Source organism: Stomoxys calcitrans, chromosome 3 (assembly GCF_963082655.1).
Source record: "Stomoxys calcitrans chromosome 3, idStoCalc2.1, whole genome shotgun sequence".
In the NCBI taxonomy this organism is placed as follows: domain Eukaryota; kingdom Metazoa; phylum Arthropoda; class Insecta; order Diptera; family Muscidae; genus Stomoxys; species Stomoxys calcitrans.
The window spans coordinates 111870378-111897818 of record NC_081554.1 but is presented as its reverse complement, the minus strand read 5'-3'; the positions used below and the strand labels follow the sequence as shown (position 1 = coordinate 111897818).

The 27441-nt window shown below is 39.0% G+C and overlaps 1 protein-coding gene and 1 long non-coding RNA gene across 3 annotated transcripts in view; one reads left to right on the top strand and one right to left on the bottom strand.

Moving 5' to 3' along the window:
* Window positions 1-27441, top strand: part of LOC106093635 (cell adhesion molecule Dscam2) — a 367625-nt gene that overhangs the window by 255816 nt on the left and 84368 nt on the right. The window contains 5 exon segments of the mRNA XM_059365962.1: window positions 2314-2676; window positions 25071-25190; window positions 25250-25441; window positions 25508-25966; window positions 26083-27435. Coding sequence (XP_059221945.1) covers window positions 2314-2676; window positions 25071-25190; window positions 25250-25441; window positions 25508-25966; window positions 26083-27435 — 2487 coding nt within the window.
* LOC106089771 (uncharacterized) lies at window positions 271-1002 on the bottom strand. 2 transcript variants are annotated; one of them, XR_009397794.1, is made up of 2 exons: window positions 486-1002; window positions 271-428 (listed from the first exon to the last, which is right to left on the bottom strand). It is a non-coding gene; the product is annotated as an uncharacterized LOC106089771 (long non-coding RNA). The 2 variants fall into 2 exon arrangements; XR_001221691.2 differs by having other exon boundaries at window positions 271-422.

Here is a 27441-nt window from a genome sequence, read left to right as displayed (position 1 = left end):
AAGAAATATGGATAGCGAATCTTATCAATGGTATTAATTGTGAAGCAATACCCGGCAGTAATACTAAAACAATATTGTATCGTATGTGTATAGCTTTACATTATCCATACCTTGTTTAAGTACACTATCAATACCGTTGGTATTAATTTTGCGTTCGGTGTACTTGTACATATTTATAGTATATCTATCCTCCATGCACCGATTTCCGAAATTGCCAAATGAATTTGAGAGACACCGTGCCCGATTGACAGGTTATAAAAAACACAAATATATGCTTCGTTGTTCTTTTTCTCCCACAATATTTATTAGATTTATTTAGTTTCTATAAGACCCAAGTAGGACGCTGCAATTGTGTTTCGGATAATGAGTCACAAATGATGTCGATGGCTTTTTATCAGTTCACACACACACACACACAGCATCTATTGCTTGAAGAAAACAGGCAAGGTGATACAATCTTTTTCTCCACCTCTACGTTAACTCACCTAAAATCTTGCCAGTGAAGATTTCTGAGGCGAACAATCATCCTCAAAAAGACATCTATGTAACATCAGCATTACTCGCAAAGCCAAAACTTGTGGAGATGTTGGCTTTTGAATTTTTGTCTTCTTTTCTTACTCCGCTGTAAGAAAAAGTAGAATTACATTTTGTAGAAAGCAAAAAATATATATCTGCAGCCTCGGAAAGGCCGTTTTGAAAAACATCTCCAACATAAATCTTATGGTGCACTATTTTTGTCTTTTCTTGCCTTCTCTGTAAAATTTTGTTTATTTTATAAAATTTATTGTCAAAATTTGATTTTTATTTTTTGACTTTATTCAGGGATGTGCTAAATGAAGCACAATTTAGACAATTATTTGGGCTCACATTCCTTTGAATGACTCGTTTTTGTGGCAAACGAATCGTTTTACCCTTATAAATTGTAAAGGAAAAACGAGTCGTTTGCTCAAAACAGCCTTGGTCTTTACACAGTATGAAACGAACTAACGTTAAAATTATCAAAGAAAGTCTTCTTATTTTTAATTGAAATAAATTCTGAACGATGTACTATTTAAATGGTATAAGTTCTGAACGAAACATTTTTTACTAAAACGGCATTTCCACTTAGTATCATTGTCAGACATTTTACATATGCTAAAGTTGGACCGAAATACGGAAGTACTCCACTTTTACCACATAAAGCGACTTTAGATTGCTGTTCCTGGAAATAAAATTAGGAACATTGTACTCACTATTGAAAGTGTGAAGTTAAAAAATAAAACTAATTCATATTTAAAAACAAAAAAAATTTTGTAGGATGCATTAGTTCGATCTTTTTGAAATAAATCATGAAACTGAGATTGACAATTTGGATTATTAAACCAATTTAGATAATAGTTTAAACATACATTTAAAAATACTTGCCTTCCATGACTATGTACAAATATATATGTATAATAACATTTAAAACAACAAAGGCAGAGAGAATATGTACCACAATATCAATATGAAATTTTAGTTCCGCCAAAGATTACACCATTTTCATTCGCCCGCGATCTTAATGTCGGCGATCGCACTAGCATTCAATGTGTCATTGGCACCGGTGACCTACCGCTCACATTCACCTGGCTAAAGGATGGAAAACCTCTACAACCGGCGGAGACTGCAGGTATGCAGTTTACGCATAATGCGCGAGACAGCGACAGTGTCAGCGGTGGGATTAGTGGTACCGGTGACGTTGCTGCATCGAGCTCCGGCACACATCCGACATCGATGAACTATGCCCATGGCCATGGGCTCAAAGCCTACACGAATGATGATGGTAGTAGCGGTGGTGAAGGAGACGGCGGCCTAGTGACAATTCGCCAAAATGATGATTTCACCAGCGCTCTCAGCATAACAAGTGTGACGAGGGCTCAGAGCGGCACCTACACATGTCGCGTCCAAAACGATGCCGCAACTGTATCGCACTCTGCACAGCTAAGAGTTAATGGTATATGATGATTGCATGTTTGTGTTTGCATAGCGATATGCGTGTTTTACTTGCTCCTGCGCATGATTAACTTTATATTACATTTACATAAAGCATACATATATATGTTAGCATATTGCATGAATTTTTTCGTTATTAGTTAAGGCACTCTGTACTTTATTATTGTTTTTTTTTTGTTTGGATTTTGTAAAAAAATTTCTTCAATGTTTTTGGTTTCATCTTCCTTTCCAAATTCTACTTCTCCAATCCCCTGTTTTTCTAATTCTTGTACCTGTTTTAGTTATCTTGGCAAATTGAGAAATAATGCCAACTTGATGCCTTTCTCTTAAACCTATTCATAGTTCCGCCGCGTATATCGCCATTTAGCTTTGAGGACGAAATTACCGAAGGAATGCGTACCCAGCTCATGTGCTCAAGCAGCCAAGGTGACCAGCCATTCAATATCACCTGGCTAAAGGACGGTTCTTCAATAAAAGGTGGCATGAACGATGACGCTGTTGATGGCAAGCGTCAAAATGACCACAATCCTGGCGATGGAAGTGCTCCCAAGGCTCCGGACCCTTCGTTGACCATCAATGAGTATGCTCCGTTTTCGAGCATTCTATCGATACATAACGTGACGTCACGTCACAATGGCAACTACACATGTCGCGTGACAAATCGCGCTGGATCTGTTGAATATACCGCCCTGCTCTCCGTCTCTGGTAAATTTCATTGACATCATTATGTATGGCACTGAATTTACGTTACTCTACGGCACAAAAACCAACTCCATTGTTCACGTTCAAAACTCTGATATGATGTACGAGTACATTTTCTGTTCTAAATAAGAAATACAAGTTTGATAGGTACACCCAGAGAAACGTTGATACCAAAGGTGTTCATTTCAGTTCGATACGGTATTGATGGTATAGCAACTTGTACAAGAGCGAAGAGAATTACCAAAATTTTTATACCCTACACCACTACTGTGGTACAGGGTATTATTTTGATATCGATAAGTACAATTTCCATTTTCAGCAATGCCGATTATTTCAACATGTTCTGACGCTCACAAATCGTAAAGCGTAATTGTTTACCTATTATCTTTTTGGCAACTATGGTTTAAACAGCTCACGCACGTTTTGTGCCTTCAGTTCAGTCTAGTCTATAATTTAACCATGAATCGTCTTACAAACGAACAACGCTTGCAACTTATTGAATTGTATTATAAAAATACGTGCTCTGTTAAGAAAGTCCATCGCGTGCTTCTTCCATAGAGCTCATTTTTGGCTCATTGGGTACCTAAATTAGAAGAATTGTCAATTCTGGAGTGAAGATCAGCCAAAAGCATTGCAAGAGCTACCAATGCATCCAAAAAAAATCACAGTTTGGTACGGTTTATGGGCTGGTGGCATCATTGGACCGTACTTCGTCATAGATGATGAATTGTAACGTAACTGTGATGGTGAGCACTATCGTGGGATGATATCCAACTTTTTTTTTACCCAAAATGCAAGAGCTTGACTTGCATGATATGTGGTCCAAACAAGCCTGCTTCAATTGACGTATTGGAAGACAACATTGAAGAATAAATGCTCCAATGGGATACCTGCCGAAATGTTGGAAAGAGTATGCCAAAATTGGACTAAGCGGATAGAACATTTGAGGCGCAGTCACGGTCACCATTTGCATGATTCAAATAAACATTTTACGCATTTTATACATTTTTCCGAATTTTATGTGTTTTTTTTTTAAAGACTTTCTTAAAGGTCTTAAAAAATCACCCTTGATTAAAACACTTTATTAAATTTAAACAAATATTTTATAATGGCGTCAATATTTTAACATGTACACAGCTTAACGACACTTTTTCCGCCGTGACACGACCCCGTTAATTCTTAATTGACTAATTCGTCTAGTATTATATTGACACCAAATGGTATTAGAAATATTTGCCAATGACGTAATACCAGCTGGTATTGACAAAGTACCGTCTTTTTTCTATCAGTGTAATTGAAAAGTAAGATTAGCATTATGGCCAAGAGGAAACGAGGAAGTTGGCAAATAAGGCTTCAAATTGAACATGAACGAGTAAAAAGGCATTAAGTTTGACCGGGCAGTACTTTGGATACCCATCACCTCTGGTATATGTGTTAACCACCTTTCGTCATAATCTGGTGAAAAAATCATAATTTATGCCTCCATAGCAAATATATCGAAATATGGCCCGATTTGGACCAAATTCGGCACGGACATTGCGTGGTCTAATAACTACAAGTCGTTGTTCAATTTTGTAAAACAAATTGGTCTTTTTAGTAGCTATATCCAAATATAGACCGATCTGAACCATATACGAGACGGATGTCGAAAAGCCTAAGATAAGTCAAATTTGTATCAATATTCAGCGAAATCGGATTTTATGGGGCCAAGACTTTAAATCGAATGATCGGTCTATATGACAGCTATATCCAAATCTGAACTGATCTGTTCCAAATTCAAGGAAGGCCCTGACACAACTCACTGTTCCAAATTTCGGCGAAATCGAACAATAAGTGAGTTTTTTATGGGCCAGAGGCCTTAAATCGCAGGATCGGTCTATATGGCAGCTATATCCAAATCTGGACCGATCTAGGCCAAATTGACGACTAATGTCGAAGGGCCTAACACAACCCACTGTCACAAATTTTGCCATAATCAGACAATAAATCCGCCTTTTAAGGGCCCAAGACCATAAATCGAGAGATCGGTCCATATGGCAGCTATATCAAAATCTGGACCGATCGGGGCCACGCTGACCCCAGACAGGTTTTTATGACAGCTATATCAGGCTATGGACCGATTTCAATCATACTCAGCACAGTTGTTATGCAAAATTTCAGTCAAATCGGACAAGAATTGTGCCCTCTAGAGGCTCAAGAAGCCAAGATCCCAGATCGGTTTATATGCCAGCTATATCAAAACATGAACCGATATAGCCCATTTACAATCCAAACCGACCTACACTAATAAAAGTATTCGGACATGGCTAGATCGACATAAAATGTCATGACGATCAACAATATATATACTTTATGGGGTCTTAGCAGACGAAAGATATTTCGAGGAGTTACAAACATAATGACGCCCATCCTATGGTGGAGGGTATAAAAGTGGAGATAGTCAGCAACTTTATCTACCTCGGCACTGCCGTAACCGAAACGAATGACACCAGTTTTGGAATAAAGCGAAGAATGATACTAGCAAACGGATGCTACTTTGGATAAAGTAAGCAGTTTAGAAACAAGACCACCTCCCGACATGCGAAAATTACACTGCACAAGACACTGATGTTACCCGTGCTGTTGTATGCCTCCAAAGCATGGGTACTTCCGGAAGCAGATCAGGCACTACAAGGCGTGCTTGAGAGAAAGATCCTTCGTCAAATATATGGAATCATCTGCGTTAATAGTTATTATAAATGTCGAATTAACCTCGAGCTGTGTAACGACGATAGCATAGTTAAACGCATCAAAATACAACGGTTGCATTGGCTGGGTCATGTTGACAGAATGAAAAAAGAAGAAATTTTTTAAGGGCGACTTTACGCAACAGAGGAATACCAAAATTCCGATGGTGTGACCAAGCGGAGAATCACAGATGAGGCACTACATGCCGTGTTTGAGAGAAAGATCCTTCGTCAAATATATGGAATCATCTGCGTTAATAGAGACTACAGGCGTCGAATTAACCTCGAGCTGTATAGCGACGATAGCATAGTTAAACGCATCAAAATACAACGGTTGCGTTGGCTAGGTCATGTTGGCAGAATGAAAAGAGAAGGTTCAGCGAAGAAGTTTTTTAAGGGCGATTTTACGCAACAGGGGAATACCAAAACTCCGATGGGGTGACCTAGCGGAGAATCACATCTCGGAACTAAGTGTCAGAGATTGGAGAAGGAGCGCAAAAGATCGAGATACTTGCAACTCTATTCTATATACGGCCAGAGGAACAAATGTTCTGTAATGGCCAAAAAGTAAGTAAGTAATTTCCGGCCAATATATTCTAGTTCTGGGGCCACCGTAGCGCAGAGGTTAGCATGTCCGCCTATGACGCTGCACGCCTGGTTTCGAATCCTGGCGAGACCATCAGAAACAATTTTCAGCGGTGGTTTTTCCCTCCTAATGCTAGCAACACTTGTGAAGTACTATGCCATGTAAAGCTTCTCTCCAAAGAGGACTCGGCTATAAAAAGAAGGCCCCTTTTCATTGACCTTAAACTTGAATCAGACTGAACTCATTGATATGTGAGAAGTTTTCCCTTGTTCCTTAGTGGAATGGCAATTTCATGGGCAAAATTTATAATTTGCATATTCTGTTCTGTCTGTTGAACTTCCTCTACACTCATTAAAAACGAAGATATTGAGAACTTTCAAGGAGCATTTATTACATGATTTCTAGTGAGTTATTTTAGACTCCTCAGCAACATTTCCTGTTATGGTCGAACCATATTTGTATTGGAAATGCTTCTATATATGTGGAATTGAGTTAATAAGAACACACACGAATTGAATGATACAAAGGTTTATTTGAGAATGAAAAAATATTCTTTAGAATTGACAGCATGTATAATATATTGAAAATCAATGCTATCTATGTGAATATAATAAAAGAAATAATAAAGTTAATTATTCAAAGTCGATTGATACTCCAACACCCTTCCTCAATCGAGTTCAACGCCAATTGATTTTCGAAATTTTGCAAATAGAGGTGGTTTTAAAGGTTTAGTCATTATATCCGCCACCATAGATTCCGTTGGACAGTAATTGCATTCAACATCTTTCTTTTTGATGTGATCCTTTACAAAATGGAGCTTTGTGTCAATATGTTTCGTTCTGTTACTGAGTTTTTCTTCTTTAATAAGTTTCAAGCAGCTTTGATTGTCTTCGGAGATTATTGTTGGTGAAGTTTGAATTATCTTCATGTCACTCAATAGACGTCTTAGCCAGATTGCTTCTTTGCAAGCTTCAGAAAGGGAAATAAACTCAGCTTCCGTAGAGGACAGTGAAACACAAGTTTGTTTTCTGCAAGCCCAGCTTATTGAACCACCATTTATTTGGAACACATATTCAGAATTGGACTTCCTATCTATCTTATCCTCGGCCCAATTCGCATCGGCGTATCCAATCAATATGTTGTCCTCAGAATTGTTGTAACTTAACTTTAAAAAGTGATTTATTGTTCCCTTGAGGTACTTCAGGATGCGTTTCAACTCTGCCCAATCTTCCTGAGTGGGACAGCTTACTTTTCTCGCAAGTATGGAAACACTCGCAGCAATGTCCGGCCTTGAATTAACACTAAGGTATAAAAGCGATCGAATCAATTTTTGGTATTTGGTGTTGTCTATCAGAAGATTAGACTCGGTTTTTCCGTAGCCAGGATCCAACGGATATTTTGATTCTTTTGCATTTTCCATACCGTATTCCTTCAATATATCAGTAATATATTTTCGTTGGCGTATGCAAAAGTTAAAATTCTTGTCTTGAAAAATTTCGAGGCCCAAATAGTGTTTTGCATTTCCGAGATTACTTATCTCAAAATGCGATTGAATCAGTTTTTCAAACATTCTAATATCTGATTTGCTTTTTGAAACAGCTAAAATGTCATCAACGTATACAAGAATATATATGATCCCTTCCTCGTTGGTGCATTTTGTATAAAGACAAGGATCCGCAACAGATTGTTTATACCCTCCTTTACACAAGACATTATGAAGGGTTGCATTCCAAACATGCGCAGCCTGCTTAAGACCATATATGCTCTTTTTCAATTTACATACCAGATTTTTTCCGCCTTCTTCAAATCCTGCAGGTTGCTCCATGTAAATGGATTCATTAAGATCGCCATTAAGAAACGCTGATTTGAAGTCGAAGTGAACCGCTGTCATTTTCTTTGCACCTGCTACAGATACAAGGGTTCGAAAGGTTGTCTGTTTGACAACAGGAGCGAATACTTCGTCATAGTCAACCCCATACTTTTGAGAAAAACCGCGAGCCACCAGTCGTGCCTTAAATCTATGGGCTCTTCCCTCGGCATTTCTTTTTATTTTATACGTCCATTTACAACTGAAGATATTGGCATTTTCTGGAGGTACAACCAGATCCCACGTTTCTAATTTCTTTAGAGGTGACATTTCATCCTCCATACCACTGATCCATTGTTTACGTTGTGGGGATTCTAAAGCTTGCATATATGTCTTTGGTTCAATGAAGTTGTCATCGGCGCGTACGCTGTATCCATATCTATCAGGAGGGTTACCTTTAGTTTTCCTTTCAGATCTTCTCTCGGCTGTTTCGCGTTCATCTTCATCACAGGGCGCATCTGTATTATTTTGAAAATTTTCAGAAAATATTTCTTCGCTACTTATTTCATCATTTACACAAGAATTTTCTACTTCCTTGCTTCTTATAAAGATCTCTAATGAACTCTCCGAAATTTTATTATCGACGTTATCTTTGGTTTCAGCAATTTTGCATTCATCCAAGAATTTTGCATCTCTGCTAATGGTCACTTTTCGGCTCTCGAGATTCACAAATCGATATCCATTAGAATTTTCATCATAACCCATGAAGGTCAAAACTTCCGATTTGTTATCCAATTTTCGCCGTTTCTCATTCGGTATATAAACGTGAGCTTTTGATCCAAAAATCTTCAAATTAGTTACATCAGGTATCTTATCTTCCCATAGCTGATACGGAGTTGAATTTGTTGATTTCGTATATATCCGATTTTGTAGATAATTCGATGTCATGATAGCTTCGCCCCAAAACATATTTGGAAGCTTGGCCTCTGCCAACAAAGATCTCGCCATTTCCACCAGATATCGATTCTTTCGTTCAGCGACCCCGTTTTGCTGCGGACAATATGGAACTGTGTATTGGCATTGAATTCCGTTCTTTTCCAAAAATGTCTTAATATTGTTTCCAGTATACTCCCCTCCATTATCAGATCTAATTATCGAAGGGTATCGTGAGAATTTATTGTACATTAGTTCCACAAAACATTTTATCTTTTCAGCAACCTCATTTTTATTTCTTAATAGGTACACGTAAGTGAATCTGCTGAAATCGTCAATAAATGTTAAGAAATACTTTTTCCCACCGGGAGTCGTTGTCTGCATAGGTCCACTGAGATCTGTATGAATCAAATCCAGAACTCGACTTGAGTTTTTCTCAGATTTCTTATTAAAAGGCTTCTTGGACATTTTACATGTGACACAGACATCACAAAGTTTGCTTGTGCCACAATCTCTTATTTTCATACCACTTACAAGATTCTGTTTCTGCATTTCCTTCAGTGCTTCGATATCTCTATATCTCTATATCCAAAAATCTTGTGCCAATAATGTTGGCAATTGTTCATATCACATGAGGCAGTCAAAGCTTTTTGTTTTTGACGCAAATAAAAAAGCCCTGATATACTTTCCGCAAAACCAATTTCCTTTCCGTCTTTCGCTACGATACTTGCATTTGAATTTTCAAAAACTATCTTCAAGCCCTTCTTTAACATTTTGTTGACAGACAATAAATTGCCTTGAAAAGACGGAATGAACAGCACATCATGTATAGTTATGTTAAAACTATCGCCCTTGGAATTCACTGTTTGAACAATGCAAGTTCCCTTGCCTTCACAATAAACTGATTCACCATTTGCAACAGTTACTAATTCTCGAACACTTGCATCCAGCGATAAGAAAAACGAGCATTGTGAACTTATGTGGCAAGTTGCACCAGAATCGATTACCCACGATGAAGCATCACTTCCAGTTGAAAAACAAAAGTTTCCCTCTGATGAATTAACTTCTTTTGCTTCGTTGACTTTATAGTTATTCTTTGCTTTCTTGAACTTCCAGCAATCCTTTTTAAGGTGACCTTTTGCCTTACAAAAATGACAACGTTTCACATGATGTTCGCCTTCACGGTCTGAAATCTTAAGTATTGAATTCGAAGCTACATTTTCCTTATTTTTCAAACATTCTTCAATCAAGCAAGTTTCCACGACTTTCACAGTAAGTTCTTCCTTTTTCCGAACTTCTAAAGCTGTCACGAGCGTATCGAATGATGGTGGTAAGCTACTCAGTAGCATTGCTACTAGCCATCTTTCTGAAAAATTTTCACCCACAGCTTCCAGTTTTTCAAACAATAGCTTCATTTCCATTATATGCTCATTTATATCACCATCCATTGAATATTTCAAATTGCAAATTTGTCTCATAATACGTACGCTACTTCCGAGCGTGTCCTTTTCATGGTGAGAACGCAATATTCCCCAGGATTCGTTGGCACTTCCAGCCTTTTTAATGAGCATAAGTTGACTATCTTCCACGGATAAACCAATGATGACCGTGGCTTCCTCATTCTTTTTCTTCCAAATTTCGTCTGGTTCGCTTGGGACCGGATTTGTTACGAATTCCCACAGACCTTCCTTACGTAGAATCAACTCCAACTTAAATTTCCACAAATGGTAGTTGTCCTCGTTTAATTTCGCGAAAGATGTTCTTAAATACTCCATAGCGCTGGACCCAAAACCTATTGGAAATGCTTCTATATATGTGGAATTGAGTTAATAAGAACACACACGAATTGAATGATACAAAGGTTTATTTGAGAATGAAAAAATATTCTTTAGAATTGACAGCATGTATAATATATTGCAAATCAATGCTATCTATGTGAATATAATAAAAGAAATAATAAAGTTAATTATTCAAAGTCGATTGATACTCCAACAATTTGATATATTAGAAATTTATTCGGTAGAACAGTGTATATAAATACACTGATCTACCGAATAAATTTCTTAATTTTATACAATAAGCCGATTACTGGCTTATGTGTATGTTCATAGTAGCATGGGTGGATTTACATCCGAACCGTCTTTTCAACCTTACCTTACCCAATTTTCTGCCACATTTCAAGATTGTATGTAATAAATAATTTCATTTGAAAAAAATCCTTTGAACTGCTAATAAAACTGAGCTAGATTCTACTTTGAAGAAAAAATAACCCATTGCTATAAATTGGATCGCACCATGGGAATCTTGGCTAAAGTCAATTGTTGGTCCTTTCTTTAATATTATTTAACGGACGCACTACAAATGATTCGAAGTCTGCGATAAGTTTCCAGACAACTTAAGGGTAATTTATTCAAATGAGTCATTTAATGCTGGAACCTCCAATGCGTTCCCAGACTTTAGGGTATTGCTGGGAATTGTATAGCGTTCATTCTTTCAAAATACGAAACTATTTCAGGGCAAATCGGTAACTGTTTCGGAAAAGGAAAAAGTCAAATTATCAAAAATTGAAAGACATGGCACATGGATATAACAGCAAGTCCCTCAAAATTAATGAAAAGCAAAAACAGTTCGGTTGCGACATATTATACCGTACAACACTTATTGCAATGTAATTTTCGTTCTTCATATTACCTGGGTCTTTAAGGCAAGAAGTGGATTGATTAAACTGAATGCAAACTGATTTTAAGCAGAAAGTGGGTAAAGAATATGTACTATGTGCAACCTCAATCGAGATGAAACATTACTGCACTTTCTAGGAGAGTATCCTGTTTTGAGAGAATATAGAATTACAATGTTGTTGTTGTTGTAGCAGTGTGATGTGTTCTATCTTTCGTCTGCTTGATTCTGTAGAGGGTCCAGATACATTAACTCTGCGACTAAGATTGGGTGCTTCCAGAGAGATCTGGGTCTGAGACGAGAGGATCTGGCTAGGCAGTTAAACAGGTGACGCGTGTCGTATGGTCCCTGTTCACAATCGGAACATATATCTCGCACGTTGGCATCAATCCTTGCTCTGTAGGAATTGAGGCGGCTGCATCCGCCGGATCGTAATTGAGCCACAACTACCCTGCTATGTGCAACCTCAATCGAGATGAAACATTACTGCACTTTCTAGGAGAGTACCCTGTTTTGAGAGAATATAGAATTACAATGTTGTTGTTGTAGCAGTGTGATGTGTTCTATCTTTCGTCTGCTTGATTCTGTTGAGGGTCCAGATACATTAACTCTGCGACTAAGATTAGGTGCTTCCAGAGGGATCTGGGTCTGAGACGAGAGGATCTGGCTAGGCAGTTAAACAGGTGACGCGTATCGTATGGTCCCTGTTCACAATCGGAACATATATCCTGTACGTTGGCATCAATCCTTGCTCTGTAGGAATTGAGGCGGCTGCACCCTCCGGATCGTAATTGAGCCACAACTACTCTGATTTGCCAGGAAAGGTCAATTTCTGCAGGTGCAATGGGAAGCGGCCGTTCTCCAAGTACCACACACACCCGGTACTTGTTCACCGCATCTGCTTAAATGTTGTCTAGGCCCGCTTGATACACCGCTTGATCTAGCGGCTCTCTCTTGAAGCGCTGGCTTCTTAAGGCTTCTCGGCAGTGAATTCCTATCCACAAGATGATCATTTGCATGGTCTCTGCGATAACAGCCCAGAAGGTATTGCTTCGACAGCATGTATTGTAGTTATGTCTTCGCACAGGTAGGATCTTTGTCTCTTGATGGAGGTGGTCTACGTGGGAACTGAGGAGATAGCCCGTCGCAGTTCGAAGGGCGGCATTCTGACAGAACTCTATTTTATTCTACAGCGTGTCACAAAGCTGGGACCACACTGGCATTGCATAACTTACCACAGACCAAACAATTGCTTTATACGTTGTCAACAAAGTTTCTTTGCCAGCATTCCAAGTGCTGCCGGCAAGTTACTTGAGGACCTTGTTTCTACTTTTATTTTTATCGCAAATTGCTTTGGCATGTGAGGAGAATTTATAAAAGCTGTCAAATGAGACACCAAGTATTTTGGGACACTTGGTGGTCGGAATTGTCACTCCGTCGACCATCACTTTCAGCTCCCTATGCACCTCACGCGTGTATATAATGAACAATGTGGCTGAAGATTTGGTGGCAGATATCTTTTTTTTTCTTACAGCGAAATGAGAGGCAAGTTCGTTGAGATAGATGTTTAACCTATCGCAGAAGTCATCAACGCTGACCGTGTCGAATGCCTTCGATAGGTCAAGTGCCACGAGGACCGTCCTATCACATGGCCTGGGCTGATAGAAGACACGGCAAATGTCGGCGTTGATGGCATGCAGAACAGTTGTTGTGCTATGCTATCTTCGAAATCCATGCTGATGCTCCAGATTCTTCAGACACGAATGGCATTCGTACCTCGCCCACGGTAAATTGTGATGGCTGTCCATCTGCTCGGGGACCACGCATACAACGAGTGGCTCTCCTCCTAGCCCTGTCACTCTCAAGATGCACAATAAATTGACAGTTGAATAACCTGCCACACCTCTTCGGATCAGTCACGGTTGAGTCGCCAAAGGTGACTGAGGTCCTGTCGTCCCGTCTACCGTGGTTCGAGAGTGACTTAACAGTAGACCACAACTTGCCTTATCCGTAACCTAAGATACATTGCTCCAAGTGTTTCAGTCACAAATTACGCTCATGTTCGTGAACTACGCTGTTAATTTCCAGATTCAGATCGTTGATTCTGTGATTAGTGGAGTTCGTGCAACGATCCCATCATGCTCGTCTGCGAGTACCATTGCCTGCGCCGAGAAATTGGGCCGCACTTGGGCTATTCGGCCGGCTGGTATAAAGCAAGCGGCTGCCGCGTTAATTATGTCTCGGAATTTCCTCTTGGCAACTATCACGTTTGAGGGCAGCGTCAGTTCACTGCAGCGGCGATTGGTGTTCCCTCTGAAGCCGACCCAATCCAGTTACAATATTCCAATCTGCTGTGCTATCTGAGGAAGACATGATCAACATCTTAGACGGCAGTGAACCGGATAATTGGCGACAACGAAAGAGAATTTCTAGTAAACAAGAGCAATTCAGTATGAAGGCATGGAAACTTATATACATGACAAACGGTTTATAACAATTGTCTCTTACTGCCTTATGTCTCTTTTTACTAAACTGTAATTACAAACAAGCAATCTATTGGGTTGCCCAAAAAGTAATTGCGGATTTTTTAAAAGAAAGTAAATGCATTTTTAATAAAACTTAGAATGAACTTTAATCAAATATACTTTTTTTACACTTTTTTTCTAAAGCAAGCTAAAAGTAACAGCCGATAACTGACAGAAGAAAGAATGCAATTACAGAGTCACAAGCTGTGAAAAAATTTGTCAACGCCGACTATATGAAAAATCCGCAATTACTTTTTGGGCAACCAATATTATAATGCAAAGAAACATATTGGTGAATAAAGGGTATGTGAAACCATTTTTGGGAACTTATTTTGACCATTTTATTGTTCTATGAAATATTTTATTCTTTTACAAAGTTTTAAAAAAGTTCAACACCGGTTACACTGCGTAGATACTTTAATTTTTCTCGCTCGAGTAGGAGTACTCAGATAAACTTGCCCCGTATATTAATATCTGTTTTCGAAAGATCATTCTGTATTCGTGTGACCACGTATTGGAATGTATTTCCCGTCGAGATAAGAATCTTTTCACACTCGAATAATGTTTTTCGCTTAATTTAAATTTCTTGTACCAGCTCAATGCATTTTGCGACACTAAGTTTTTCATAGTATTTTATTTTGCTTAACTATAATTCCACCTGGCCATAATTCCAACAACAAAATGATTTTTTTCCTATATAAAGGTAAAACTTCAAAGCCAAGATCATTATTAAACTTTGTTCAAAAAAAAAAAAAAAAAATTATTTTTTTAATTAAAATATTTAGTCTGTTAGTCTGAAAAACTTTAGGTAATAATAATTATGGTTTCCATGGAATTATTAGTAATATTTAGTTCTAAATTATTGCAACTACATCGGCAATGAAATGAAAAATTTTAAGAACCTGGAAACACAATTTAAAACCATAAAAAGATCACCCAGATTAATTTACATCTTAAACTAATTATTTCAAATGAAACCTTTTTTTTTGAAAGCTTTTTTTCTTGAAATTTCATAGTTCACAGAGGTTAGCATGTCCGCCTACGACGCTGAACGCCTGTGTTCAATCATGGCGAGAACATCAGAAAAAAAATTTCGGCGATGGTTATCCCCTCCTAATGCTGGCGACATTTGTGAGGATCTATGCCATTTGAAAAAATGATGAGGCAGTCATATAAAACTCCTCCACAAAGAGGTGTCGCACTGCGCACTGCGTTCGGACTCGGTTATAAAAAGGACGCCCCTTATCATTCAGCTTAAACTTGAATCGTCGCCACTCATTGATATATGAGAAGTTTGCCCCTGTTCCTTAATGGAATGTTCATGAGCATATTTGCATTTGTACTTTTAATCAAAAGGCGGGTCAGGCCCGTTTGTAATTGATTGGCCAGCTGACCGGACAATGTATTATAGAGAGAACTCTTATTTCGCCCGAAGCGTTCGTATGTGGAATCAACTTCCAGCAAATGTTTTCCCCCCTCTATGACATCCAGAGATTTAAGACAAATGTCAATAAACACAAACAATAATCACACGCGATTTCAACCGCCAATTTTTGGCAATGGCTCTCTTGCAAGTATATAGAGCAAGAGTTGCCTTTCTTGTCGTTTTCACAATGTTTGTTTCGAATTTGAATTTCCTGTCCAGCAAATCATCCAGGTATTTTGCACTTTCAGCAAATGTACCATTTTCTCTTCCAAGGAGACGAGTGCAACTGTAGGTAACTTGTATTTCCTGCTAAAAAGATCAGCTTCCGTTTTAGTCGGACTTACGCCCAGACCATTGTTGGTAGCCAACTATACTGCCGCATGTAGAGCTTCCTGAAGTATATCTCTGGAATGATCCTAAACACGTCATCACCACACGCAACCACTTCCAAACCTTTTTCTTCCAGAAAAAATAATATATTATTAATGGCCGAATTCGAAAGATTTAGAGGATGTGAACAATTGCAATTGCAGGACTTTATAAATCGATCTAAAGTGTTCAATATTAGGAACGAGGCCAACTTCCTTCTCTTGTTCCTGTGGTATCACAATGAACAAGAACGTCTAAGTGAGTCTGATGACAGACTCCAACTTGAACCCAACCTAACCATATTTCAAAGTAGAGGAAACGGTACACCTCCTTCAGTGGTTCCACTGCAGAGCCATCTTTTTTTTTTATCTCAAGATCCCAAGCTTGCTGTAATGCATCTTTTAATGAGTAAGTTAATAATGAACTTTGTTACGGTGCTGTTGATGCCTAAAAACTCCAGCTCCTCCAAGACTGACGTTGGTTTTACATTATTGAAAGCAACTTCAATGTCATGAAATTCTTGACAGTGATAGAACTCTCTATGTAGGAGACTAGGTCATGGAGGGCTTTTTCAGTGAACTTGCTTTTACAATAGCAGGTTGTTGCCAATATAATCGATCTCCAGGATCTTTACCCTTGTATATGTTTCTGTCAACCTTTCTAGAATCTTCAGAATTAAGGATGAAGAATTTGTAGGACGTAAATCTTTCGCCTTCGTATGGAAAGTTTTTTTTGCTTTTGGAATGAAATATGAGCTTTGCGTCCCTCCATCACGCAGGTATATATGGCATGCTGATACAGAGAATATCTCCCTAAGCCAAGGAGCCAATCTCTCGAACATAGCTTGTAATTCAATCGGTGATACATTATTAAGGCCTGACGATTTGAATTTCTATCGACCAAAGGATTTTTGACTCAGACATAATTTACCTAACAATCTTCGACGAAAGTTTTCCAGTGACAATCTCTTCTGCGCCACGTTTTCAGCTAGAAGGTTTCCCGGGAAATGTATATCAACGAGTAGTTCACTGACTTCTGAGAAAATCCCACCGTAATAGGTTTCGGGGATAGGATCCTCATTGACCTAGAGGTCTAAAATTTATCCACCACGGAGGTGCAAATTTCCACCCAGGATTTGTTCTGAGTCTTGCCCTTGTAATTTATTGACTCAGCCTTCTAGACGTCCCAATCGTTTTATGCCCTTGTGGCTTCCGCCCTTTTCAAGTGCCTTTTGCAACCCTACCTTAAATCAACCAGTTCTGGGGTCCGCCATAGTTTGTACCCTGGACTGTCTCTAGACAATGCTGACACATGCGCACTCAATAATAATGAATGAAATTTAAGAGAAATAGCAAGAAAGAAAATAAAAAAGAGATTCCGTTGCACACAAATGTTGCCTTCCGCAGACCTTTATTGCTAACCTCTGTGTCGACATGGATCGCATCTTTCTGTGCCGACATGGATCGTATATTTCTTGTAAGCTGATGAGTAAGATGTAAATATTTTTTAAAATTTCATCAAAATCCTCCTGCCATCAGAAGGACTTTTAGTGCCTCCGAAGTGGCCTAAAAATGGTGGAGATTTATCTGGAGAAACAGTGCCATAGTCAGGACTCTGAATTTCCACCACTGTTGAGTAAGCCTCGTCTTTTGAGTCCATCAGGAGTTCATTCTCACAAGATTCTATCGATCTTGTCACATCCGCTAAATAAGACAAGTCCTCAAAGAAATTAGAACCTAAAGTGGAACTCTTTAAGACACACACAGCAGATTTTCTATAGCATTTTAATTCTCTACGTCCTCACAGTTTCTGCAAAAGTAGTTATTTACTGGAAAAAAAGCCAGGCAAGTCTGCAAGGACGTTGGAGTATGCGCCCGGTTCTTCTTTCTTGTCGACAACTCCCATCACTAAGCTGTTCTTAGGACATTAACAAAGGTTCTTGGACCCTTAGTACTATTGTTCGCCGTAGTTCCCTTCAGATGACGGCAGCTTTTAACTGACTGCACAGCCGTTTCCGAATCAAGACGTGTTGATTTCTGGGTAATCTGTGCCGCGAATCTCCTAGCCCAATTTATAAGGCCTAAATTAAGCTCTCACCTCTCGGTGAGAGTTTTAGGATTATTCGCATCAAGCCTGTCAAAAAAACCTGAGAGCGATGCGCCTTTTATTATGAAAAGCCCGCAAAGAGCTTATTGGTTTGCAGAGAAGGCCAATGGTCTAGGAAGAAGAAGGTATGCGATGTTAAAATAGGTTCGACCTTATCCTCAAGACTCAAAAAGAATCGCCCATGTCGGATGACTAAGAGATAATTGCTGATGACCTTTCAAACAAAAGTTTTTCATCTAACCCATTAACGACGAATGGGTAGAAAAATACCCAAGAATGGAGCTGTCGCAGAAAGTTCTAGCTTGAGTTAGGGAAGAGGTATTGAAATGATATTTGGATTTGGAAGTCAGCAATTTTTTATAGCTCAAAAAATCAAACAAAGAATTTTTTCACGAGATTTCTGGAAACCGTTTTAGTGTTGTGTTGCACATGGTGGTTTCTATATCAAAAAAATTAATTTATTGCCATAAGCGACTTTTGACAGCAATTGCGATTTTATGTCAAAGTCGTTAAAATCAACTTTTATTCGCTAAATGGTCACAAAGTATTAAGAAAGTTTTTTTTTTTTTTTTGTTGAAAAAACATAGTAGCTTATGAAATAAAAAGATTTTTATACCCTCCACCATAAGATAGGGGGTATACTAATTTCGTAATTCTGATTGTAACTACTCGAAATATTCGTCCGTATGTATATTCTTGATCGTCGAGAAATTTTATGTCGATCTAGCCATGTCCGTCCGTCTGTCCGTCCGTCCGTCCGTCCGTCTGTCTGTCGAAAGCACGCTAGCTTCCGAAGGAATAAAGCTAGCCGCTTAAAAATTTGCACAAATACTTCTTATTAGTGTAGGTCGGTTGGTATTGTAAATGGGCCATATCGGTCCATGTTTTGATAAAGCTGCCATATAAACCGATCCTGGGTCTTGACTTCTTGAGCCTCTAGAGTGCGCAATTCTTTTCCGATTGGGATGAATTTTTGCACGACGTGTTTTGTTATGATATCCAACAACTGTGTCAAGTATGGTTCAAATCGGTTTATAACCTGATATAGCTGCCATATAAACCGATCTCGGATCTTGACTTCTTGAGCCTCTAGAGTGCGCAATTCTTAACCGATTGGAATGAAATTTTGCACGACGTATTTCGTTATTATATCCAACAACTGTGCCAAGTATGGTTCAAATCGGTCCATAACCTGATATAGCTGCCATATAAACCGATCTGGGGTCTTGACTTCTTGAGCCTCTAGAGTGCGCAATTCTTATCCGATTGAAATGAAATTTTGCACGACGTGTTTTGTTATGATATCCAACAACTGTGCCAAGTATGGTTCAAATCGGTCCATAGCCTGATATAGCTGTCATATAAACCGATCTTGGGTCTTGACTTCTTGAGCTTAAGCTTCTTGAGCGCAATTCCTATCCGATTTGGCTGAAATTTCGCAAGACGTTTTTTATTGTTACTTTCAACAACTATGTCAAATAAAGTACAAGTCGATTCATAACCTGATTTAGCTGCCATATAAACCGATCTGGAATCTTGACTTCTTGAGCCTCTAGAGGTCGCATTTATTATTCGATTTGCCTGAAATTTTGTACGACGGATTTTCTCATGACCATTAACATCCGCGTTTATTATGGTCTGAATCGGTCTATAGCCCGATACAGCTCCCATATAAATCGATCTCTCTATTTTACTTCTTGAGCCCACAAAGAGGGCAATTCTTATTCGAATTGGCTGACATTTTACACAGGTCTCCAACATAAATATAATTTAATTGTGGTCCAAACCGGACCATATCTTAATATCGCTCTAATAGCAGAGCAAATCGTTTCTTATATCCTTTTTTTCCTAAGAAGAGATGCTGGGAAAAGAACTCGACAAATGCGATCCATGGTGGATGGTATATAAGATTCGGCCCGGCCGAACTTAGCACGCTTTTACTTGTTTTTAATTATTTTCAAAATCTTTTAAATTTTAATTTTTCATAAAATTTCGTTGAAATACGAAGAGGGAATCGAAGGTCAGGCGTAAATGGGTTAACTAATTTAATCATATTTGAAAATATATAACAGATGGCAACTTCGACGGGTTGGTTCCAAATAATAAAGTAAAGGAAGGCAACCATTTCGACTCTTTGCCTTAAATTGATATTATAAATGATATATTTTTGATTTGAAAATTATTTAAGAATAATTGAACAAAAATACTTTTTTGGTTAAAAGTTGTTAATATATATTATGTAATGGCAATTCCATTGTAGCGAGTGTAACATTTATACTGAAATAAATGAATATACATCTAGGCGACCGTAGCGCAGAGGTTAACATGTCCGCCTATGACGCTGAACGCCAGGGTTCGAATCCTGGCAAGACCAACAGAAAAAAATTTCAGCGGTGGTTTTCCCCTCCTAATGCTGGCAACATTTGTGAAGCACTATGCCATGTTAAACTTCTCTCCAAAGATGTGTCGCACTGCGGCACTCCGTTCGGTCTCGGCTATAAAAAGGAGGCCCATTATCATTGAGTTTAAAGCATAAATCCGACTGCTCTCATTGATATGTGCGAAGTTTGCCCCTGTTCCCGCCCCATAGTGGTTGGTGTGTGTTGCTGTCTTGGGCTTTCCTTTTCCATTTTGCATCTCCGATCATTGAGCTCGTCTCGAAAGAGAAACAAACAAAAATTGTAAAATTTAATGATCTTGCCAGGCAAAAAACTTGAAAACTTGAAAAAATTCTGCAGAGCCCGGCCAGGATTCGAACCTGGGCACCTGGAGCAACGGCAAGAGGCATTGCCATTGTCTTAGCGTTCAAAGCCATCAATACAACTACCAACAGATGAACGAAATCAGCATTGTAAATGCATTGGAAAAGTACATCTAATAAGCAGGGTTGTCGAGCTTGGTTAATGTGGTAATTGTATAATAGATGCGTTTCCGCTATTAATACGATTCAAATGCAATATACCAACGCACGACCCTTGAAGCCATCACGGCTAATATGGTTGAGAAGTCTTCTAACCAAAGACGAAACGCGTCCCATAGTGGTTGGTGTGTGTTGCTGTCTTTGGCTTTCCTTTTCCATTCTGCATCTCTGACCATTGAGCTCGTCTCCAAAGAGAAACAAACAAAAATTGTAAACAAATTTACTTAAAAGCTTCACCTTAAATGAACTTTGAACAAATTTTCCCCTTTTAACCAACCATCAATTATTTTGCCAGTATAGAAAGTTCTTAAGCTAAGCATCTTAAATTAAAAAATTTTAAATTTTAAAGACGCTCTTAACTACGGTCCACTGTTGACTTGTCTCACGATTATTTTTCCAAACTTCAACGAAGTTTTGACCTTCATTTTAGGTTTTTGACTTAAATAACAAGACGCAAAGTTAAGGATTAATTAACCTACAAAAAATTCTTAGTACAAAGGAAAATATTTTCACCATAAGGAATATTTCCTTAAAAAGTTGGCAAATAGATCATCTTTCAAGTTTGCTTATCTTTGGCTCGAACAAGAATTTTTTAGTGTATCCTTATATCACAAAGGACATACTTTTTTGATTTGACGTTATGTTTTGAAAAATATATTACCGGACTATACGTTGATATAGCCCTACAGATGTCGATCTCCATATGTAGAGCTTATAAATCACGTATTTTTCATACGATTACAGTGAAATTTGTTGCAATGATTTGTAAAAGAACCCTCGGTGCTCGCACAGAATATTGGTAAGGTCGGACCACATTTGGACATAGCTGCCACCTGGTCCGATCTTCCGTGTATAGGTCTTCAACTTATAACAGGTATATTTTTTTTGATTCTCTAAAGTTGTTTATTTATTTTAAAAATTTTTGCCATTTGAATACACGGTTAATTTCAGGTGGACTACAAAAGTAGACCGATAGGGACAGCAAACGACAAACATATTATATGCCGCTCTTTTGACATTTCTCTTCAGTAAGGTGTGCCATTTCATGATGGAAAGAGAAATGAGCCACCAATGAGTCGAAATTATAAAAGTTTATTATCAAAATTCGAGGTCAGTGGCCTCATGGTTTTCATCGCGAAATCATCTTCAGCAATGAGGCTCATTTCTGGCTGAATGGCTTCGTCGATAAGCGAAAGATGTGTTATTGGTCAGACTGTAATCCACACGTACGCTATGAGTCACCATTGCATCCCGAAATAATTACGGTTTGGTGCGGTTTATGGGCCGGTGGTGTCATTGGGCTGTACTTCTTCCGCGATGATCAATACCGGCACTTTACTAAATAACGAATAGTAATCGCTACCGTTCAATGATAACAGAACATTTTGCCCCTATTTGGATGATGTGGACTTGGAGGACATGTGGTTCCAACAGGACGGCGCCAAAAGCTCCACAGCGAATGTCACAATAAATTTATTGTGATATTCCCAAGTTTGAGGAACATTTTATCATCGTGCAATTTGGATAGGATTTGCGCCCTCTAAAGCCTCTAGAAGTCAAGACCCCAGATCGGTTTATTTGACGGCTATATCAGGTTATGGACCGATTTCCACCATATTAAGCGCAGTTGTTGCTTGCACGAAACACGTCGTGCAAAATTGCCAACTGCCAAATCGGATAAGAATTGCGCCCTCTAGAGGCTCAGGAAGTCAAGATCTAAGATCGGTTTATATAAAAGCTATATCAAAACATGGACCGATATGGCCTATTTACAATCCCAACCGACCTACACTAATAAGAAGTATTTGTGCAAATTTCAAGCGGCAAGCTTTACTACTTCGAAAGTTAGCGTGCTTTCGCATACAGACGGACGGACATGGCTAGATCGACATAAGATGTCACGACGATCAAGAATTTATATACTTTATGGGGTCTCAGACGAATATTTCGAGTAGTTACAAACAGAATGACGAAATTGGAGGAGGGTATAAAAATTAAAGCAAAATCTTTTTGTCATAACTGAAATTATGAAATATTAAAATAGCAACAACAAATCTGAAACAATGATGATATGATGTGGAAACTAAGCAAATAGCAGAGCTTTTTAGCATTTAGACTATTTTTTGTGGGGCTATGTTAAAGCTCATGTCTATCAGAGAACTGCAGCGAGTAACAAAATTTTCAAGTACACTTGTTCGGCGACTTGTTCGGTGGACGGACGGAGTGTGATTGCTTTCATATTGTACGTATCGAACATTCAGTTCGAATCACTTCATCGGTAATCAAACATGAATATTCGTACTCGCCCGTTTCAGATCGATCGAGCTATCTTGAACTGAATGAATTTTTTGTTTCGATTCGAGTTTGTTCCGGACATTTAATTGTTCTTTCTACGCACATTCATCCAACTCGGTGCACGTGCACTTAAAATAACAAACACTTGTTAGTTTTTCCGTTTTCTTTGTTTGAAATTGCTAAAAATGTTGCAAGTGGAAACACTGTCTGGCCAATACAAAGGTCGAAGTTTTGCGTGGAGCATTTTGGCCACATTATTAAATCTAATGGTCCAGGTAGTGCATCAACCACCATCGGCATGTGGAAGGACAATTATGTTAAGCGAACTTTTTTAGGCGTGACATTCCATTATCAAAAATACCATAAGATAATTGATTTGGTGTTAGGCATGAAATCAATGGATTGCGAGTGGTCCACCAGCGTAAACATTCTAAAGAAGCTTCTGTGCATTGCTAGTGAATATGGTGTCCCAAATATCAAAGAATTAAAATCTAGTTAATTCAATGAAATTGATTTGCTAATGTTAGAATTAAGCCATAAAACTAAACGGAATTAAAGTTTTTCCTTGTTCTCTAAATTTGTGATAATTTATTGAAGCGAAGGGCAATTTATGTAGCTTGATTCCAATCAGACTTGTTCATTTGCACTTTAAACAAATCAATTTAAATACAACAAGCAGAAAAATCATATCAAGCACGAGCCTTAAAATTGAGCGTCCCGTTCAGCAGAATCATTTACAGGCCAGTAACCAAAACAGGCATGTGAGTTGTTGAATTGGAACATTGTGCTTCAACAATTCGTTTTTGAATCACAACATTTTCGTTTTTCAAAACAGATGATCAAGCCTTCACAATCATACTCGTTGCAGCTCTCTGATGTCGATACAGACAAGCCTGCTTCAATAGACGCAAGGGAAGAAAACATTGGGGCATTTATTCGTGAGATGCCGGCTGAAATATTGGAAAGAATAGGCCAAAATTGGACGAAGAGGATGGACCATTTGAGGCGCAGTCACGATCAACATTAAATAATCTTCAAACATTAAATTATATGGACCGTTCTATCGATTCAAATAAAGATTTTATGCATTTTTCAGAATTTTATGTGTTTTTTTTTTAACTTTCCAAAAGTTCGTAAAAAGTCACCCTTTATATCCATAGTTGCAAAGTTAGACCCGGGCGAAGTTATGCAGTTTTTAGATGTTTATGTGTGAAAATATTAGAACCCAACCATTTGAAATTTCAGTTTACTAAACGAAGAAAAAGTTGGAAGAGGTAAACTTCTATAAATTACTCCAGTAATAGATAAATGATGTTATGGTAGAGGTTGTCGTTGTACCAGTGGTAGTGAGGTAGTGATGTTATTAGTTAGTTAATATTTTCAGCAAATTCTCTTTGAAGGGATTGTTTTTGTTGGGTATTGGTTTTGAGGGGTGCCTTCAGGCAGCTGATTTCAAGCGGTTTTCCATCAACCGCATCAGTGCTCAATGAATGGCCACAGGCTAGTTCACTCTACTTCTATCTTAAACTGGAACAGAAAATGTGACATCGTTTTTAACGGAAACGTAAATAAATACGTGACTTACTGTGAAAGCATCCGGAGAGCACAATGCCACTTCGCACGAAGCACGGACCGAGCACCATCACTGAGAGCACTGATCACCTCGTATAGATTCACTGAGACATGTAACCAATAGATGAGCACTTTGCAACACTGTATCTGTATCTCTATTCGTATCTGTATCTGTTTCTATGCTGTCATTGCTATATTTTTGTTTTTTTTTTGATTTTTCTGTTTGTTTTCCGTTGAGTTCTTCTTACTTAACCATATCAAAATAAATATTTTGTTTAAACAAATTTCTCTGAAGCGTATATTAATATTTATTCAGCTTATTTAAGTAGTTTTAGTGGTAAGTCCTAAAACCTAGCCAACAATATAATACACAGTGTGCATGAAGCATGTTTTTCGTAGATCTGGTAGAATTTTTTTTTTTAAATTTTAAATTATAATATGAAATATATGCAATAGTGCCACCACGTTGGATCATCAAGCCAACAGACCAGGATGCCATTCTGGGCAATCCCGTAGTTTTGAGGTGCCAGGCGGATGGGTTTCCGGTGCCCACACTGCAATGGAAGCAGTCAATAGGTAAGCTTTTATGATATTTGATTTAGATGGTAAATAATTAAATCTTGCCCTATTTTTAGGGGACTCGGGAGAATATCGGGAACTCAGTTACAGTATAGCCAACGGCAATGCAAAAGCAGTGGTGGAGACACACAGTAATGGTTCATTAATTATACCTAAGGTAGGAAGGGAACACGAGGGTAGCTACTTGTGCCAAGCTAACAATGGCATTGGGGCTGGCCTAAGTCAACTTATAAAGGTGACCGTTCATGGTAAATCAATTTAATGAAGATTTTTCCCTTGGTTGCCATGGTTAATCGATCTTGTTTGCTTTTTAGTGGGTCCTACCGTGACTGTTGCCAAAAAGCAAGTGACAGTGCGTCGAGGAGATCGTGTTACACTGCGATGTGAGGCCGATGGTGATCAGCCCTTGGATGTATCGTGGCGTGCCAGAGCTAATCGCATCGATCCCTCGTTCGATGTACGTTATCACGTAAAGGATTCTGCTTTGAGCCGAGGCGTGGTCTCTGAACTTTCCATCCTGCAAACGATACTCAGTGACCGGGGGGAATATACCTGCATAGCGAGTAACGCATACGGACATGATCGCGCCGTGATTCATTTGCAGGTTCAAGAACCACCTAATTTTCCGGTCAATTTGCATGTTACAGATTTGGGAAGCCGTTCGGTAACTCTAGCCTGGTCGCCCAATGACCAGGACACAGTGTTACTTGGTGGCAACAATCGAGACTCGAAACCCATATCAAATTACATTTTGCAGTACAAGAAGGCTGGAGGTGAGTCAATCAAAACCATGGCATGATCAACAGTAGAAAGTGATTTAAAAGCTGTGTTCCTTCTATTATTATTTAAAATCCAAAATTTAATAATTCATCATCACACTATTCAACAGATGTATGGCATGAGGGCAACAATCAAAAACTTCTGTCGGGAGAAAAAACTACTGCTCAGATAACCTCTTTGCGCCCGGCCCAAGCATATCACTTTCGATTATACGCAGAAAATCATTTGGGCACTAGTGCCCCAAGTGACATTCTGCTGCTGCAAACCGATGCTGAGGCCCCCAGTGGCAGACCGCAGGATGTTTCAGCAGAACCCCTGGGCCCACAACAACTGCTTATTACATGGCGTCCACCTGAGCGTGATACCTGGAATGGTGAACTTTTGGGCTATACCATAGCCTATCAAAAGCATGGCTCGACAGACAATTTTCAGAACTTTACCAAAGTCAGTAGTCTTGGAGGAGAAGGTCTCAATGACTTTCGCTTAACAGGTTTGGAAAAATACACACAATATGCAGTCACTGTTTCCGCATTTAACGTAAAAGGCGATGGTCCACCAAGTGAAGTGGCATTGGGCCATACACTGGAAGATGCCCCCTCCGCGCCCCCACAGAGCGTGACGTGCATAGCGTTAACTGCACAAAATATTCAAATATCGTGGCAATCGCCATCGAAAGAAAACCACCATGGTGTTTTACAAGGCTATAAAGTCCTCTATGAACCAGGGAATTTTGATTCCGAATATGGCAGCAGGGAAACAAAAATAACATCGGCCCTTAGTACTGTTCTGCATGGCTTGCAACCTTTCACAAACTACAGCGTTCAGGTACTGGCATTCACCCGCGCTGGTGAGGGTGCTGTTAGCCCAACTGTGTCGTGTACCACTGAGGAGGCCGTCCCCGATGCACCAGAAAGAGTCAAATCTGTTGTGAACTCAGAGTCTTCGGTTATTATCAGTTGGCTGCCTCCTAGACGACCGAATGGTATAGTCACCAAATACAATGTCTACATACGCATCCTAGACAAGGGACAGGAGATAAAGATTCTGAAGGAAGTTCTCCCTGCACAGAACCACCACTTTGAGGCAAAAGATCTTTCCACACGCGAGACGTATGAGGCATGGGTGACCGCATCGACTAGAGTGGGCCAAGGACCCAGTACGCCGGTAATCAAACTTATACCCAGCGCTTCGGTACCAGCTGCTATAATTTCATTTAGCCAGACACTTAGCGTCAGCTGGAGAGTAGATATGAAATTGCCTTGTCTATATGTTGGATCTCCAAAGCCCAATACCGAGTGGAAGGTACTGAATGCTCGTTCCAAAAAACACTTTCGCCTTGAAGTAAGCACCGATAACACACTTACCTTGAGAAGTATACAGCGATCCCATGAGGGGAATTACTCATGTGTGGTAAGAAACGCAATAGGCTCTGATCACATTGTGTACCAAGTGTTCGTTCAAGGTAAGT